At 35.8% G+C, this 12790-nt stretch overlaps 1 protein-coding gene across 1 annotated transcript in view; it reads left to right on the top strand.

Moving 5' to 3' along the window:
• Nucleotides 1–11155: 11155 nt before the first annotated feature.
• The window catches only part of LOC137401136 (protein O-mannosyl-transferase 2-like), a 30000-nt gene continuing 28365 nt past the window's right edge, over nt 11156–12790 (top strand). Inside the window, exons 1-3 of the mRNA XM_068087509.1 lie at nt 11156–11311; nt 11700–11784; nt 12065–12169. Of these exons, the coding sequence (XP_067943610.1) occupies nt 11202–11311; nt 11700–11784; nt 12065–12169 (300 nt within the window). The 5' untranslated portion in view covers nt 11156–11201. The remainder of the gene's footprint in view (nt 11312–11699; nt 11785–12064; nt 12170–12790) is intronic.

Raw genomic sequence — 12790 nt, 5'->3', positions numbered from 1 at the left:
CGGAAATTAACCTTGATTTAGATTTAATCATAGACTTATAATGATAAATTGATTTATGGTGGTTTTGCTAAAATGGTACTGATGCCGATACATGTACTGAACACTGATAGATTCGGGTTACAGAGATTACGCCTACAAGAGGATTCGGCTATAAGAGGTTTCGCCTACACTTCCTGGAGGTTACGTCTACACTTCCTGGAGGTTACGTCTACAGTTATGGAGATGGTGCATACCATTGTTGAAGAAATGATTGTTGAAGAAAAAATGTAAGAAAAATGGTAAAAAGTAATGCAATAATAGTGTTTTTACTTTACATTGATTGAAAAACATACTATTGATTAAAGTCATCTATCAATCAGAACGAAAATCGTGGAAGTGTCAAATAAAAACAATTTATTATCTCCTTTCCTTTCTTGGCTTTCTTAACGATTACTACCACTGCTACTATTACTACTGGTGGCTGTTCGGAGCCACAAGAACGCTAAGATGTGTGCTTAAAATCTCAAAGCTTTGGTAGATGCTTTGAGTCTGATAAAATCATCACCACCTTAGGGTGGTAGTACCATTCGTTGTACTACGAATTATTATTTATTGATAGTTTGTAATTAATTAATAGTCTGCAACTAACGGTGAACTAGTATTAATACTTCGATATATTGGGCGTTGGTCTGTCTGATTATAGTAATTTACTAGTCAAACGAGTGTAGGTAAATGAATGAGACAAAATAATATGATTGTTTGCGAATAAATAACAAAAAAATAAATAGTTGTTTTATAACTAAATTGTTCCATTCTTCTGGTCACTTTTAATGTTTTACGCATTGCCTTGTTTTAGCTTGCTTTGTAAAACATTGTTTTAGCAATGTCTTATGCATTGCTAATATATACATAGTAGTAATATTATATCTTTGGTATATTATACCATATACATAATATATATTACATATAATTATGTAGTGGTTTTATTATTTTGTGTTGCAAGCAAGGTTGATTGATCGAAAGGTTGAATCATGAGTTAAAACTGTTTGTCTTGGAATGGCTAATTGTGATAAGTAACATTACATTAAAAATTTCATCCTCTGAGCAGTACAATTAGTCTAAAACTGTAAATTATGAAACGCCAATACCGTGTAGCAGGGTGTACGCTACCATTTTCCATGTATGTAGCTTTGTATGCAACATCTAAATTACAAGTCCCAGGTAGCAAATGGGACCAATGTCAATATTGGTATATTGATATTGGTCCTGATCAATAAGTCAATATCACCACCCAGAATTTTACTAAAAACATTAAGACAAAGTTTAACTCATCTGTCTTTCAAGGTTTCAAAATAATTAATTTCTCATAGTTGAAGAAAACTAACTCTGCTTTTTTGTCTATACAAAAATCTCAGTGCAGCGTTTTGAGTTCACTTTAGTAAAGTAATATCCTTTGTAAGGTAAAGGTCCCAAACCATGCAGCCATACTCAGGACCAGGTCTAACTCGTGAAGTATCAGCTATCTTTCTTGTCTTTTGATCTGCATCTTTCAGAACCATTGTAAGCATGCCGATTAATTGCTCTTGGATTCAATTTTAAAAATATGTTGATTAAATTTCAGATCATTCTGCAACTCTACCACAAAATAAGGATTAGAAGTCACACTTTGAAGATGGTGATCATATAAGATGAGAAAGTTATTTGTATCCATCGGCAAAGACGACTGCCAATAGAAAGATGGTAATACTTTTGTGGATTAAATTTCATGTGCCAAATTTTGGCTCAAGATTCAAGAGAGCATAAATCTTGTTGCAGCATGGGAGCTTTGTCTTGTGTAGCTGTTGAGGCTTTGTGTTATCAGCTAAGTTGTCAGTTCATCTTCGGCCACTTTCTCGGCACTCGCATGGAGTCCTTTAATACCTCGTTTCTTAGCCTACCAAGCATCGTTTTATGCAATATGTAGCAGGCACAAAAATAGCTCTAGACTCTCTCAACAAGCGATTTGGGAGTTGTCTGTTAGAGTTTTGCTGTTGTTGAACACACGACTCCTTTCCTAAAGCTAGTCTAAACAGGCTAAACTAGCTCATACAATGATTAGCAGGGCTTTTGGCTCACAAAAATTAAGCAAAAGTTTAATCATTATATTACTGTTTGAACATTTTAGAATATTATACCTATAACCTAGCTTAAGTTGATTTGTTCTGTATCTTGCAAAAATCTTGCATTTGATCTCTGTGCAAATTTTCTTATCCGCTCAGTGTTGGGTTTCTGATGTATCGAGCTAGAGAAAGTAAATTGCATTATCATACTTTCTAATATTCTCAAAAAACATATTGCTTTTTCATGACCTTCTACTCTACTTTGTAGAACATTGAAAGTCGATTGAGAAAGAATGATGACAGTCAGAAGATAGGGTGCTATGACAATACATACGTTATTGAACAAATACTAGTACAAGTACAGATACTACCATTTCAAGATGTATCACTGACATGATGGTGCTTATATGTGATGAATGAGAAAATGGAGCAAATAAATCTGTAACTGGATGATTGTATTTTTTTGCAGAATCAATCCTAAACTTATAATCTATCTATTGATTCAATTGATGAAATAGGAAAACTTCAGCAAGTAAAAATACTGCAAGAATGTGTACTTAGCATATGAACTGTTGTGTGTACAAAAGTAGCCCAATTCCTCCAAATTATACAAAAGTGAGTAATTTTGTATAAGTATAAATGATATTCACTTCGAAATAGTCTTTTAATGTATGCTTATTATATAGGAAAGCTAAAGAGAAAGAGCAGTTATAGTAGCCATGCAAGGAGATTGAGAAATGGGTTTTTACTTCATTTCAAAGATATTTATTACAGCATTACAATGTGGTTGAAGCTATGGCCACTCTAGCATAATTTTATCAAACCTGCTTAATTGTTTTGTGGTCTTTTTGTTAATTTAGAGTTGGCTCTTTATATATCATATTTTCTCTTGCTAAAACAATATTGTTTAGTAAATAATTTCTTTTGTATCAAAGTGAAATAACAGGTTATATGCAGAAAAATCAAATTTTTATGAGAGCCTTCTTTTGCTCATTTATGATGGATGACACTATTGTAAATCATATAACTTGTATTTGTAATTTACTCTGTATATATGCATATGTACCCAAGGGTGATCTCAACCGGCTGTGAGGGAGGCTCCATGTAAAAGTGAAGCATAATGGTATGCAATAGGAGATAAAAAACAACTCCAAAGTTATGAAATGATATATTTACCAATAACCATTGATCACTTTTAGTGATGGGCTGCTGATAACATAGAAATACTCAGTTATTGACATGTGTCTGTATGTATAAGAGTAACAACTTCAAAAATACATACGCTTGTTTTTTGCTTAATAATTCAATAAAAATGTGGTTTTAACTTCAATAACACGGTTTATTTCAAATAAATGGCTGTTAAATAAACATGGTTCCCAATAATCAACTCGAATTAAATTTATATATTTGCGAGGATTTGATATATGGATGATTATAGGATTTGATATAAAAAATAATTTACATGATAAAATACATCAACACACGTTCATAACATGCATTCATCGTGCCATTCGTAATTTTCTGCATCACAATTCACAGAATTAAAGTAGGGGCAATATCCTAGATCGTAGGCATAGTCTATCAGCTTGTAGACGTAATCTCCTGTAGGCAAAATCACTTGTAGACGTAATCTCCTGTAGGCAAAATCACTTGTAGACGTAATCTCCTGTAGGCAAAATCACTTGTAGGCGTAATCTCTGGCACCCATAGATTCTATGTAGCGAGTCAATCAATTTAAGTTTTCTTATTTACTTGCCGTGGTCCCAAAACTACTGGATGAATGGTTACCCTGTTCTCGCAGTCGTCTAATTTTGCGCTAAGACTAGCTTTTTAAAGAAAAGTCTCTTCTAAAAGCCAGGACCGATAATATGCAATTTTATTGTGCGATATAGCTGCCTGGTTCAAGATTTTTGCCTGGCAAGATGTGTGTGCGGTTTTCTTTACGGTAGAATATCTGCTTTGCTTTTCACTGATACCACAGCAAGTGCTCAGTCTAACGTCGCATTTCGATTTTTGGTGTGCTTGTTGCAATAATTGATATCGATTGAATCTCACCTGCTGCATTATTGTATGTTATTGCTATGGAATCTCTTTTTATGGAATCTTTAAAGTGGACTTGGAAGACAATTTGAATAACTAACTAATGACTGTGACAAAGACCCAGTTACTAAAGTGCGCATGATTTGCCCCTGACCCTTGCGAGTTCCATCTCATTAGTGGCAGCGGTTGGATGCCATATTTCTCATTGTTAAAATAATTGTTTATACCAAGCCGTTGGGTTATAACTAGTAGCATTTCTATGATGGCTGAACAATTTTGGCTTCATTGCACCAATCCTTTTATTAGTCCGACCCAATCAGATGTTCGTAGGTTTAACAACCACACACTGAGAGAAAAAAAAATCTAGTGCAAGCTTGATGAAAGTCAAGCTATTAGAAACCAGCAGTTTTAGCCACGATGGGAAATGAAAAAGCTCAGGGAAAATAATGAAAGCAAGGAATACAGAGTAAGAAACATGCAAATACAAGAGAAACAGGAATCGGGGAATGGAAAGTGATGAAACAAGCTCAACAAAAGAAGACTACTGAACTGTAAAATTATTTCTTTCTAATATCAGATCTGCCAAAAGAAAAACAACAAAATTGCAATTTCTAACTACGAAATCTGGCATCATATGCCTCACCGAAACACACCTGGACCATACAATACCCAACAGTAATATTGTACCTATGGAACACCGAACTATATTCAGATGAGACCGGAATATTCACGGTGGGGGAGTCCTGATTGCTACATGTGAGCAACTGAAACCCAAGCTCGTAGATCTGAGTAAATGTGATGAAGAAATCATCGCAGTAAAAATACAACCAAAAACAGTTGTATGCTGCTACTACCGACCCCATGTCCAACTACAGAACACAGATTTAATTGATGATATTCTTGGAGGGTTAGAAAGAGAGTTCCAGGGACACAATATACTATTTGTTGGGATATGAACTTTCCAGGTATTGACTGGACAGGAGAGAAGGTCAAAACATTAGTTCCATTCAGAAGAGTGCAGCAAGCCTTTCTTGATGTGTTACACAGCCACAGGATAAAACAATTAATAACTGGCCCTACACATGTACTAGGTAATACTCTAGATTTAGTGTGTACCAATCACCCAACCTACATTCATAATACTGAAGTTGTAGCACCAGGACTAAGTGATCACTCTTTTATCACTGTGTATCTTCAACAAAAAATCATATCTGCTTTCCCTAGACCACATACTATCAAACAGTACAACAAAGCAGACGAGGAAGCATTTCAAATAGATATGCAAAACACAAATGAGGAACTTGCTCAATTGACTGACCCTGGCCTAATGTGGGATATCTTTACTAAAAATCTAACCAGAAGTATTGAACAGTATGTACCAACAGGGGAGATAAAACCGAGACACTCATCTACACCAGAATGGTTCAGCAAGCAGGCACTAAAACTTCAGTATATACAATGAAAGGCATATATAAGGTCTAAAGACACTGGTACAGAATTTGACAGATTCAAATACAGACAAACACGAAGAGAAACTAAAAAGGAGCTAGACGCTATTCGAAAAGCATATTATACAAATAGAATATATCAACCACTAAAAAAAGGAAACTCAAAGCCCTTTTTCAAACTCCTTGGTGCAGACAAGAACCAAAGATCTAGCCAGCTAACACTTAGGGATGGTCAGAATATCCTCACAGAAGACCCTGAGCAATGTGCTGAACTACTGAACATTTTCTTCCACAGCCAGTTCCAAGATGGTTATTTAGCCAGGGATTTTAAAAGGATAGAGAGTGATGATGACAGTCTAAACATAACAACTGATGGAGTGGCGAAACTCATATATGACTTGCCAAATGGAAAATCACCAGGATCTGATGGAATTAAGAAACCTGATATGCTAATAGACCTGCCAACCACTGCGAAAGCATTAGCCCTTATTTACAAAGTTTCTCTAAAATCTGGAAAACTTCTTGATCAGTGGAAATATGCCAATGTAACCCCTGTACATAAAGGGGGAGACCTAGAGTTACCTAATAACTTTAGGCCAATATCACTCACAAGCATACCCTGTAAAATGATGAAACACATAGTGTTGCATTATCTAAACAAGACACTTGATGATGTACTTCATCACCGACAACATGGCTTTAGGAGGGGAATGTCCTGTGAAATTCAGCTCGGTGCCACATACAACGGACTGGCAAAAGCAGCAGACGATGGCCATACCACTCACGCCATCATCATGGACTTCAAAAAAGACTTTTGACAAAGTTCCACATCTACTGCTCCTTGAAAAACTACAAAACATACCAGGGATAAACACACAACTCATTAACTGGATCCACGATTTCCTATCTGACAGGGAACAGTCTGTAGTACTCAACGGAAAGAGTTCTCAGAAATGTGCTGTAACATCTGGAGTACCACAGGGCTCGGTACTGGGACCTACCCTTTTCCTATGCTACATTAACGATTGACCTGAGAATTTATTCTGCAATGTTCGTCTTTACGCTGATGACACACTAATTTACCAAGTAGTTAATAGTTCAGGGATGCCAAAATATTCCAAAATAACATTAATGAAATGTACAACTGGTCAAAAAAATGGAAAATGCCATTTAATGAGAAAAAGTGCCAAGCAATATGCTTTGGTACAATGAGCAAGCAGTTTACGTATAACCTAGGAAACTTGCCTCTTGTCTGGACAACGGACACAAAATATCTAGGTGTGATCATCCAGTCGGATCTGAAATTCGATCAACACATAAAGAGCAAATGAAGTAAATCAAGGAAGATACTGGGGGTATTAAACATCTGACGTATAGCGCCCCAAACGAGGCTAAACTACTCGCATACACAAATCTATGTAGACCAATTCTAGAATATGCAGATGCAGTCTGGGACCCAACCAATAAAAACACAATCCAACGCATGCATAGAGCTAGTACAAAATGATGCTATACGGTTCATAAGTAACATGAAAGGGCGTGGGGAAAGTGTTTCGGAAGCAAGAAACCAGCTAGGTATAAAATCACTGGAAGACAGGCGAAAAAGCCACCAACTCTGTCTGCTCATTAGAATTCTTCAGAATGAAGAAAAACACCATTCCCTCTCTGAGGCATATGATGAAATCAACCAAGACAGAAAATATGACAATAACAACAAGTAGAGCCTCCAGGGGAGAACTTGACTCTGTAACAACAAACAAAAATATCTACCACAATAGCTTTTTGCCTCGAACAATTCGAGACATCAAAGGGCCCACAACCAAAACTCAATAATCCTAAGCAGCACTGTGCTGCTCTCCAAATTATACCCTGACTCAAAACAAACCCAATAAATAGAGGCTTCCCTTTAGATTTAAATTAAATTGCTAGGAAGTTCTACCTCATCTGAGGTAATAATAATAGGTTTAATCCTTTTGTTGATTTGATACACGTCCCAAATGCATCCATTAACCCTTTTATCGAGTATTTCATACCACATAAGTTTTCTATTAATTTTCTTACCACTCATTCGGCTAAGCCATTTGTAAAGCTATCCCCTAGTCATTGACAAGCCACTTGCCATTTTGGTCTGTGACTTCTTGTGGGCTGCTATATAGGTTGTCATATAAGTGGTACATTTCTGTGAGGGTATTCCCCATCCTGATGAAAAAACTGTTTTGACAGAATGCTGTACTTTTGGCAAGAAGTGGTTCTAGTAGCCTCTGGTAAAACATTTGTGATGATTGGGTCATGACTACAGAAGCCTAATTTTGACACACTATAGTTTTTGAGTGGTCCTTCATCGCATCTTGTGAAGGGAGTCGAGCACTGCTTGAAAAGTCTTTTTTCAGATCATGGAGAACACTTGTCTGTAAAAATATTTTATGGAGTATAGTACTGTGATCTAAAAAGTAAATGTGCAGTATTTATAGGCAATAAGTGTGTGTACTAAAGCTATCATTTGTTCAATTGGGTAGCATAGACTAGCTCTTTCAGTATCAACTATTTATAGTGTAACTCTATTGATTTGTGTTTCACTTTTGTTTCATAATTTTTATTATCATGTAATGTGTGCTTAGCACTTTAAAGCCTTGTCTTGTAAAAACAAGCTGGTCCTCTGATCGTTGACCAAATTATAGATTTTCCATCAACTGTCGAAGCACCTAGAAAGTACAAGCCCTTTTGGGCTAAATATCATTTTGATGCTTCAAGCTTGTAGAAAACAATGAAAAACCAAACATCAAAGAAAGTAAATAGTCCATATTTCACACTCTCTTTAAAAAGTTATGTTTTAGAGGTAAATGTCGAAACAATTATGGCGGTAAACTGAATCTGATAAATGATGTATGTTTTTATCATTAAAAGACAACTGGCTTTAGCGGCAAGCTCTTGTTGCGGATGAGAAGCTTTCTAGTTTTGTCTATTTCTGAATCTTCGTTACCAAAAACTTCAATCAGTATATCATTTAAAACTAGTGTCCTGTCAGCGGCCATTTTTCATTTCTCATCTAGTGTGAAATGCCCTCAGTATTTTAATTATATTTCAAGAATTAGTTGTCCAATCGACTTGCAACTTCACAATTATACTAAAAACATATCACACAGAAAATTTGCCAAATTTTTGTAATTCTAGCACTCTATTTGGCATCGGATTGTAAAAAAAATGGTAAGGAAGGGTATATAAACCATAGTAATTATATAATGCAAACATACCCTGGTGAAAATCATCAAAGTTTTATACAAGTACTGTACATATTAAAAATTAGAAACAAAGTAGTATATTAACCTTAGTAACTGTATTTACTTACAGTAACTTAAGTATATTTAGTGTATTTATTGGTTATGATCTGCATTAAATGGTACATTGCAATGCTCAATGCACAGCACCATCACGTACCGTAGAAAGTTCTTACCTTTAATACAGAGGTATGTGTATAACATAAACTTTGAATTCACTTTAAACAAATTTAGCTTACTAAACACTCACTTACAGCTAACTTTTATTATGTATTTCTAGCTATTTATTGAACTTCAACTGTTTATTACTAAAATTTTAACGTTTAGTAGTTTCTGGCTTTGATTTCAGTATAATTCTAGCCAATCTCATTCAAACCTTTTTTAACCTAAATCGGCAAAAAGTCTGAACGATGTTTTCGTAATAAAGGGAATTTTTGTTAGCAGGTTAAGATAAGTTGTCTGACCACTGAACTGCTGTTGGAAGGGATTGCAACTCCAAATTTGCTATTGATTTAAAAGGAAAATTTTACCGTTTTACGCATGAGAATTACTGAACTGAGAGAAATCGGTCATCGTTTCTTTTTAAGGCTTGTGAAAATGTTTTTGGCGAACAGAATTTTGGCGTCTTTGTTATCTTATTATTTATGTAATAAGCACACCGAATGCCAAATTTGAATAAGATGGAGGAAAACAAAGCAAAACTATGCAGGCAAGTTTTATCAGCTTTAAAATCTGATGAGAAAACAACTTCTCGAATTTCTCAGGCTTAGGTCTTAAAGTGTTAACTAGCCATGTCGTTGGACTCCATTTGCTCTAACCCGTCATTAGTATGAATCTGTTGTTTTGAAAACTCTGTTGTTGCTGTTTGCTGGGTTTGATGCTACTAAACTCAGAGTAAATTCCTCGATTGTCTATTGATTATTGAACATTAGTTATATCTTCTCCAGTTGTTTTTGTATAATATGGCATAGAGCAGAGTCTCGGAGCTGCAGCTAAATGAGGTTTCTCCAGTCAACAAGCTAGCTTGATTAATCCACATCTCTAGACCACATCTACATGCTATCAGGCAGTGAACTATATTCATATTCACACAATTGTACAAACCCCACTCAACAAGTTTGTTGAAAAAAAGTAGTAACACAACTTTTATATGATGTTCAACTAATCCCATAGCTTGGGCCCAGTGAAGATACCCATACTTGCCACAAGAGTTCATTTTTGTGATTGGCCTAGTCACCATAAAAGGTTTTTAACAACAAGTCTTTGTCAGCCAAGCCAGCTTTTGATCTAGCCCAGCCTTTGGTCTAAGTCGGTAGGAATCGCTCTCAGTGGCCAGTTTGCAGGACAAGCCTTCACTTCTCATCAGCTGGACCAGCTTTCGCTCCAAGCTTGCCAGGCCAGTTTTCGATGACAACTTAACCAAACTAGTCTTCGACACAAATTTAGTCATGCCAGTTCAAATCAACCAGTTGGGTTTTGGTTCCCAAGTCAGCAGGGCTAGTGTTAAAACTCACTCAGCTAGTTCAGTATTCAGTACAAGAGTTTTCCATTGTTGTCTCCCATTTTGTGTTTCTAGAAGCAATTAACAGAGCAGATTTATTTCATACAATGCGGTTCGATTGTAATCGCAATAAACTATTTGGGCAAATTAACCACCATTTTGCTACATTTATACTTATGTATTGGCTTGCTACCCTTTTACACATTTCACATGAGAGATCTAAATAATCTATGCTTTCAACCATGATATATAGGTCAACATTTATCAACCATGTCACTCTCACGGTCTCACCAGACATTTCAAAGCAGCAAATTTTCATAAGTTTCTTATAACGCTGAGTAGTAGTTTATTTTTGTACTAGTGGCTTACTAGTCTGCATTCAATGCTTAGTAATGGTTTATCTAATTTTCTTTTTCTTACTACCAACCACCTATACCATTTACTTTTTGTTTACATTTTAAGTGGCTTTATATTATGGCTCAATACGGTTTGCAATAACTAATTGTGTCTTTTTAATACTACCTGACTCAGCCTGTTATTGTTTAAGCAGGTTACTGTTTAAGTATCGAAAGTTTTCATTAATCTGTGAACCTGTTCAAAAACAAAATCTATGTACTTATGGTATATGGTATTCACAAAAAATGCCTATAATTTTTTGCTGTTTTAATAAATTAACAGGTTCTCTTTCAGTCAGAGAAAAAATTTTCTCTGCTTTTCATTCACCTTCAAGTTATTGCCCAGATTGCTGGCTAGAAAATATCTATTTGGATGAAGTTTTAATTGTATAGATTTATACACCTTTTGCCAGCTATGCAATAAGGACTCGTTCACTGATAAGCTGAAGAAGGTGAAATAAACCATGAGTCTTTCTAGCGTGGACAACCTCCCTCACAATCTCATTCTTGTGACAATCGCAGCCGTCTCCTTGGGATTGCGCCTCCATCAAATAGATTCTCCTCAGCATGTCTGGTTAGTTAGCTCATAACTTGATAAACTCTAACACACAACTGATAAGGTTATCTTTTGATTATCTGTGGGGAAAGTTAGGTAGCTATGTTGTTTTGTCTTTCGTATCAGTTGTTGCGGTGGCTTTGCTGTTGTTTGTGATGTTATTAAAGCTCACTCACTAGTTTTGTGTGTTTGGTTATAGCATTTGCAGTTGTTTTGTATTGCTTGTTCTTCTAATTGTTACTCATACCAGCAATTTGAAACATGGATATCAAATCTTTCTGTCATGTTATTGTAATTCCGTATGAAACCTTACAATGATATTATCATACATATGAGGGAAATCTTATAGACTAATGATTATGGTCTAGCCAAATGTTACTTACGGCATGATTTGGTTTTGTTGCAGCTGGGATGAGGTACACTTTGGCAAATATGCATCATATTACATAAATAAGACACTCTTCTTCGATGTTCATCCACCCCTCGGAAAGGTAAGCTTACTTCTGCAGCTGGTTATATATATATTTATGCTCAAGTAGGATTTTCCCACCTTTATAATCTTTGTTATATCTTGCTAATTTCTTCAAGGTTTTGACTGTAGTTTTTAAGGAGTTGTATCTCTATTGTGGATAAAGTAACCTAGTGGTAGTTGTTGCTAGAATTATCACTGGAATGAGACCTCAAATCTATCTGCATGTGGAAATCGGACATTTGCGAAGTTAGGTGTGCGCCTCACCCGCTGTATTACATGCATTTGTGTTTTCTATGCAGATAATATTGGCTTTCGTTGGCAGAATGACTGGTTATGATGGAAAATTTCCTTTTAATAAACCTGGAGATTCACTGGAGCGGGTACATTATGTTGGCATGAGACAGGTGAGCGAGTAGTCAGCCTTCTATAGTTACACTCTGGTACATTCAAATAATGTAGCAGTCATGCGTGTCATGTTTTCTACTGTGACACTCTGGAGCAGCTGCATGATGTTAGTAAGAAAAAGGTGAGTTAGCTTTGTATGCATGCTCTTAATGACATGATGCGGCAGGTGTGTTATTTTGCCGAGACCGGTGAGGAAACTCTGTCTTGTATGACTACATTTTGAGGTAGATGCGTTATGTTAGCATGAAGCGTGTTGTAAGGTATCAATACACTACAGGGACAATTTATGTGGGTGAAGTATGTTGGTTTTTCAGCAAATTATTATTTTGGTGTAGTGTCCTGATGCAGTGGATAGGCGAGCACATAGCCATTTTTTAACCGATGAAATTTTATATAAACATGTACCAACCTATAGTAAGCGTTAAAGCATAAAACCTGGCATACTTGATTTAAAGCATTCTATTTATATCTAAGTAGCTGGGATACTGAGCATTAGCAATCCCCAAAGAGTGTACAAACACCATAAAATATCAAGTCTATAAAATATCTCAACTCGATAGAGAAACCTGTTTAAAAAATCTGGTAGTATGTGTATGTCTTTTGATCAGTTGCACTGCGAG

Source organism: Watersipora subatra, chromosome 7 (genome assembly GCF_963576615.1).
Source record: "Watersipora subatra chromosome 7, tzWatSuba1.1, whole genome shotgun sequence".
Lineage (NCBI taxonomy): Eukaryota > Metazoa > Bryozoa > Gymnolaemata > Cheilostomatida > Watersiporidae > Watersipora > Watersipora subatra.
This window is presented reverse-complemented; position numbering and strand designations above follow the sequence as displayed.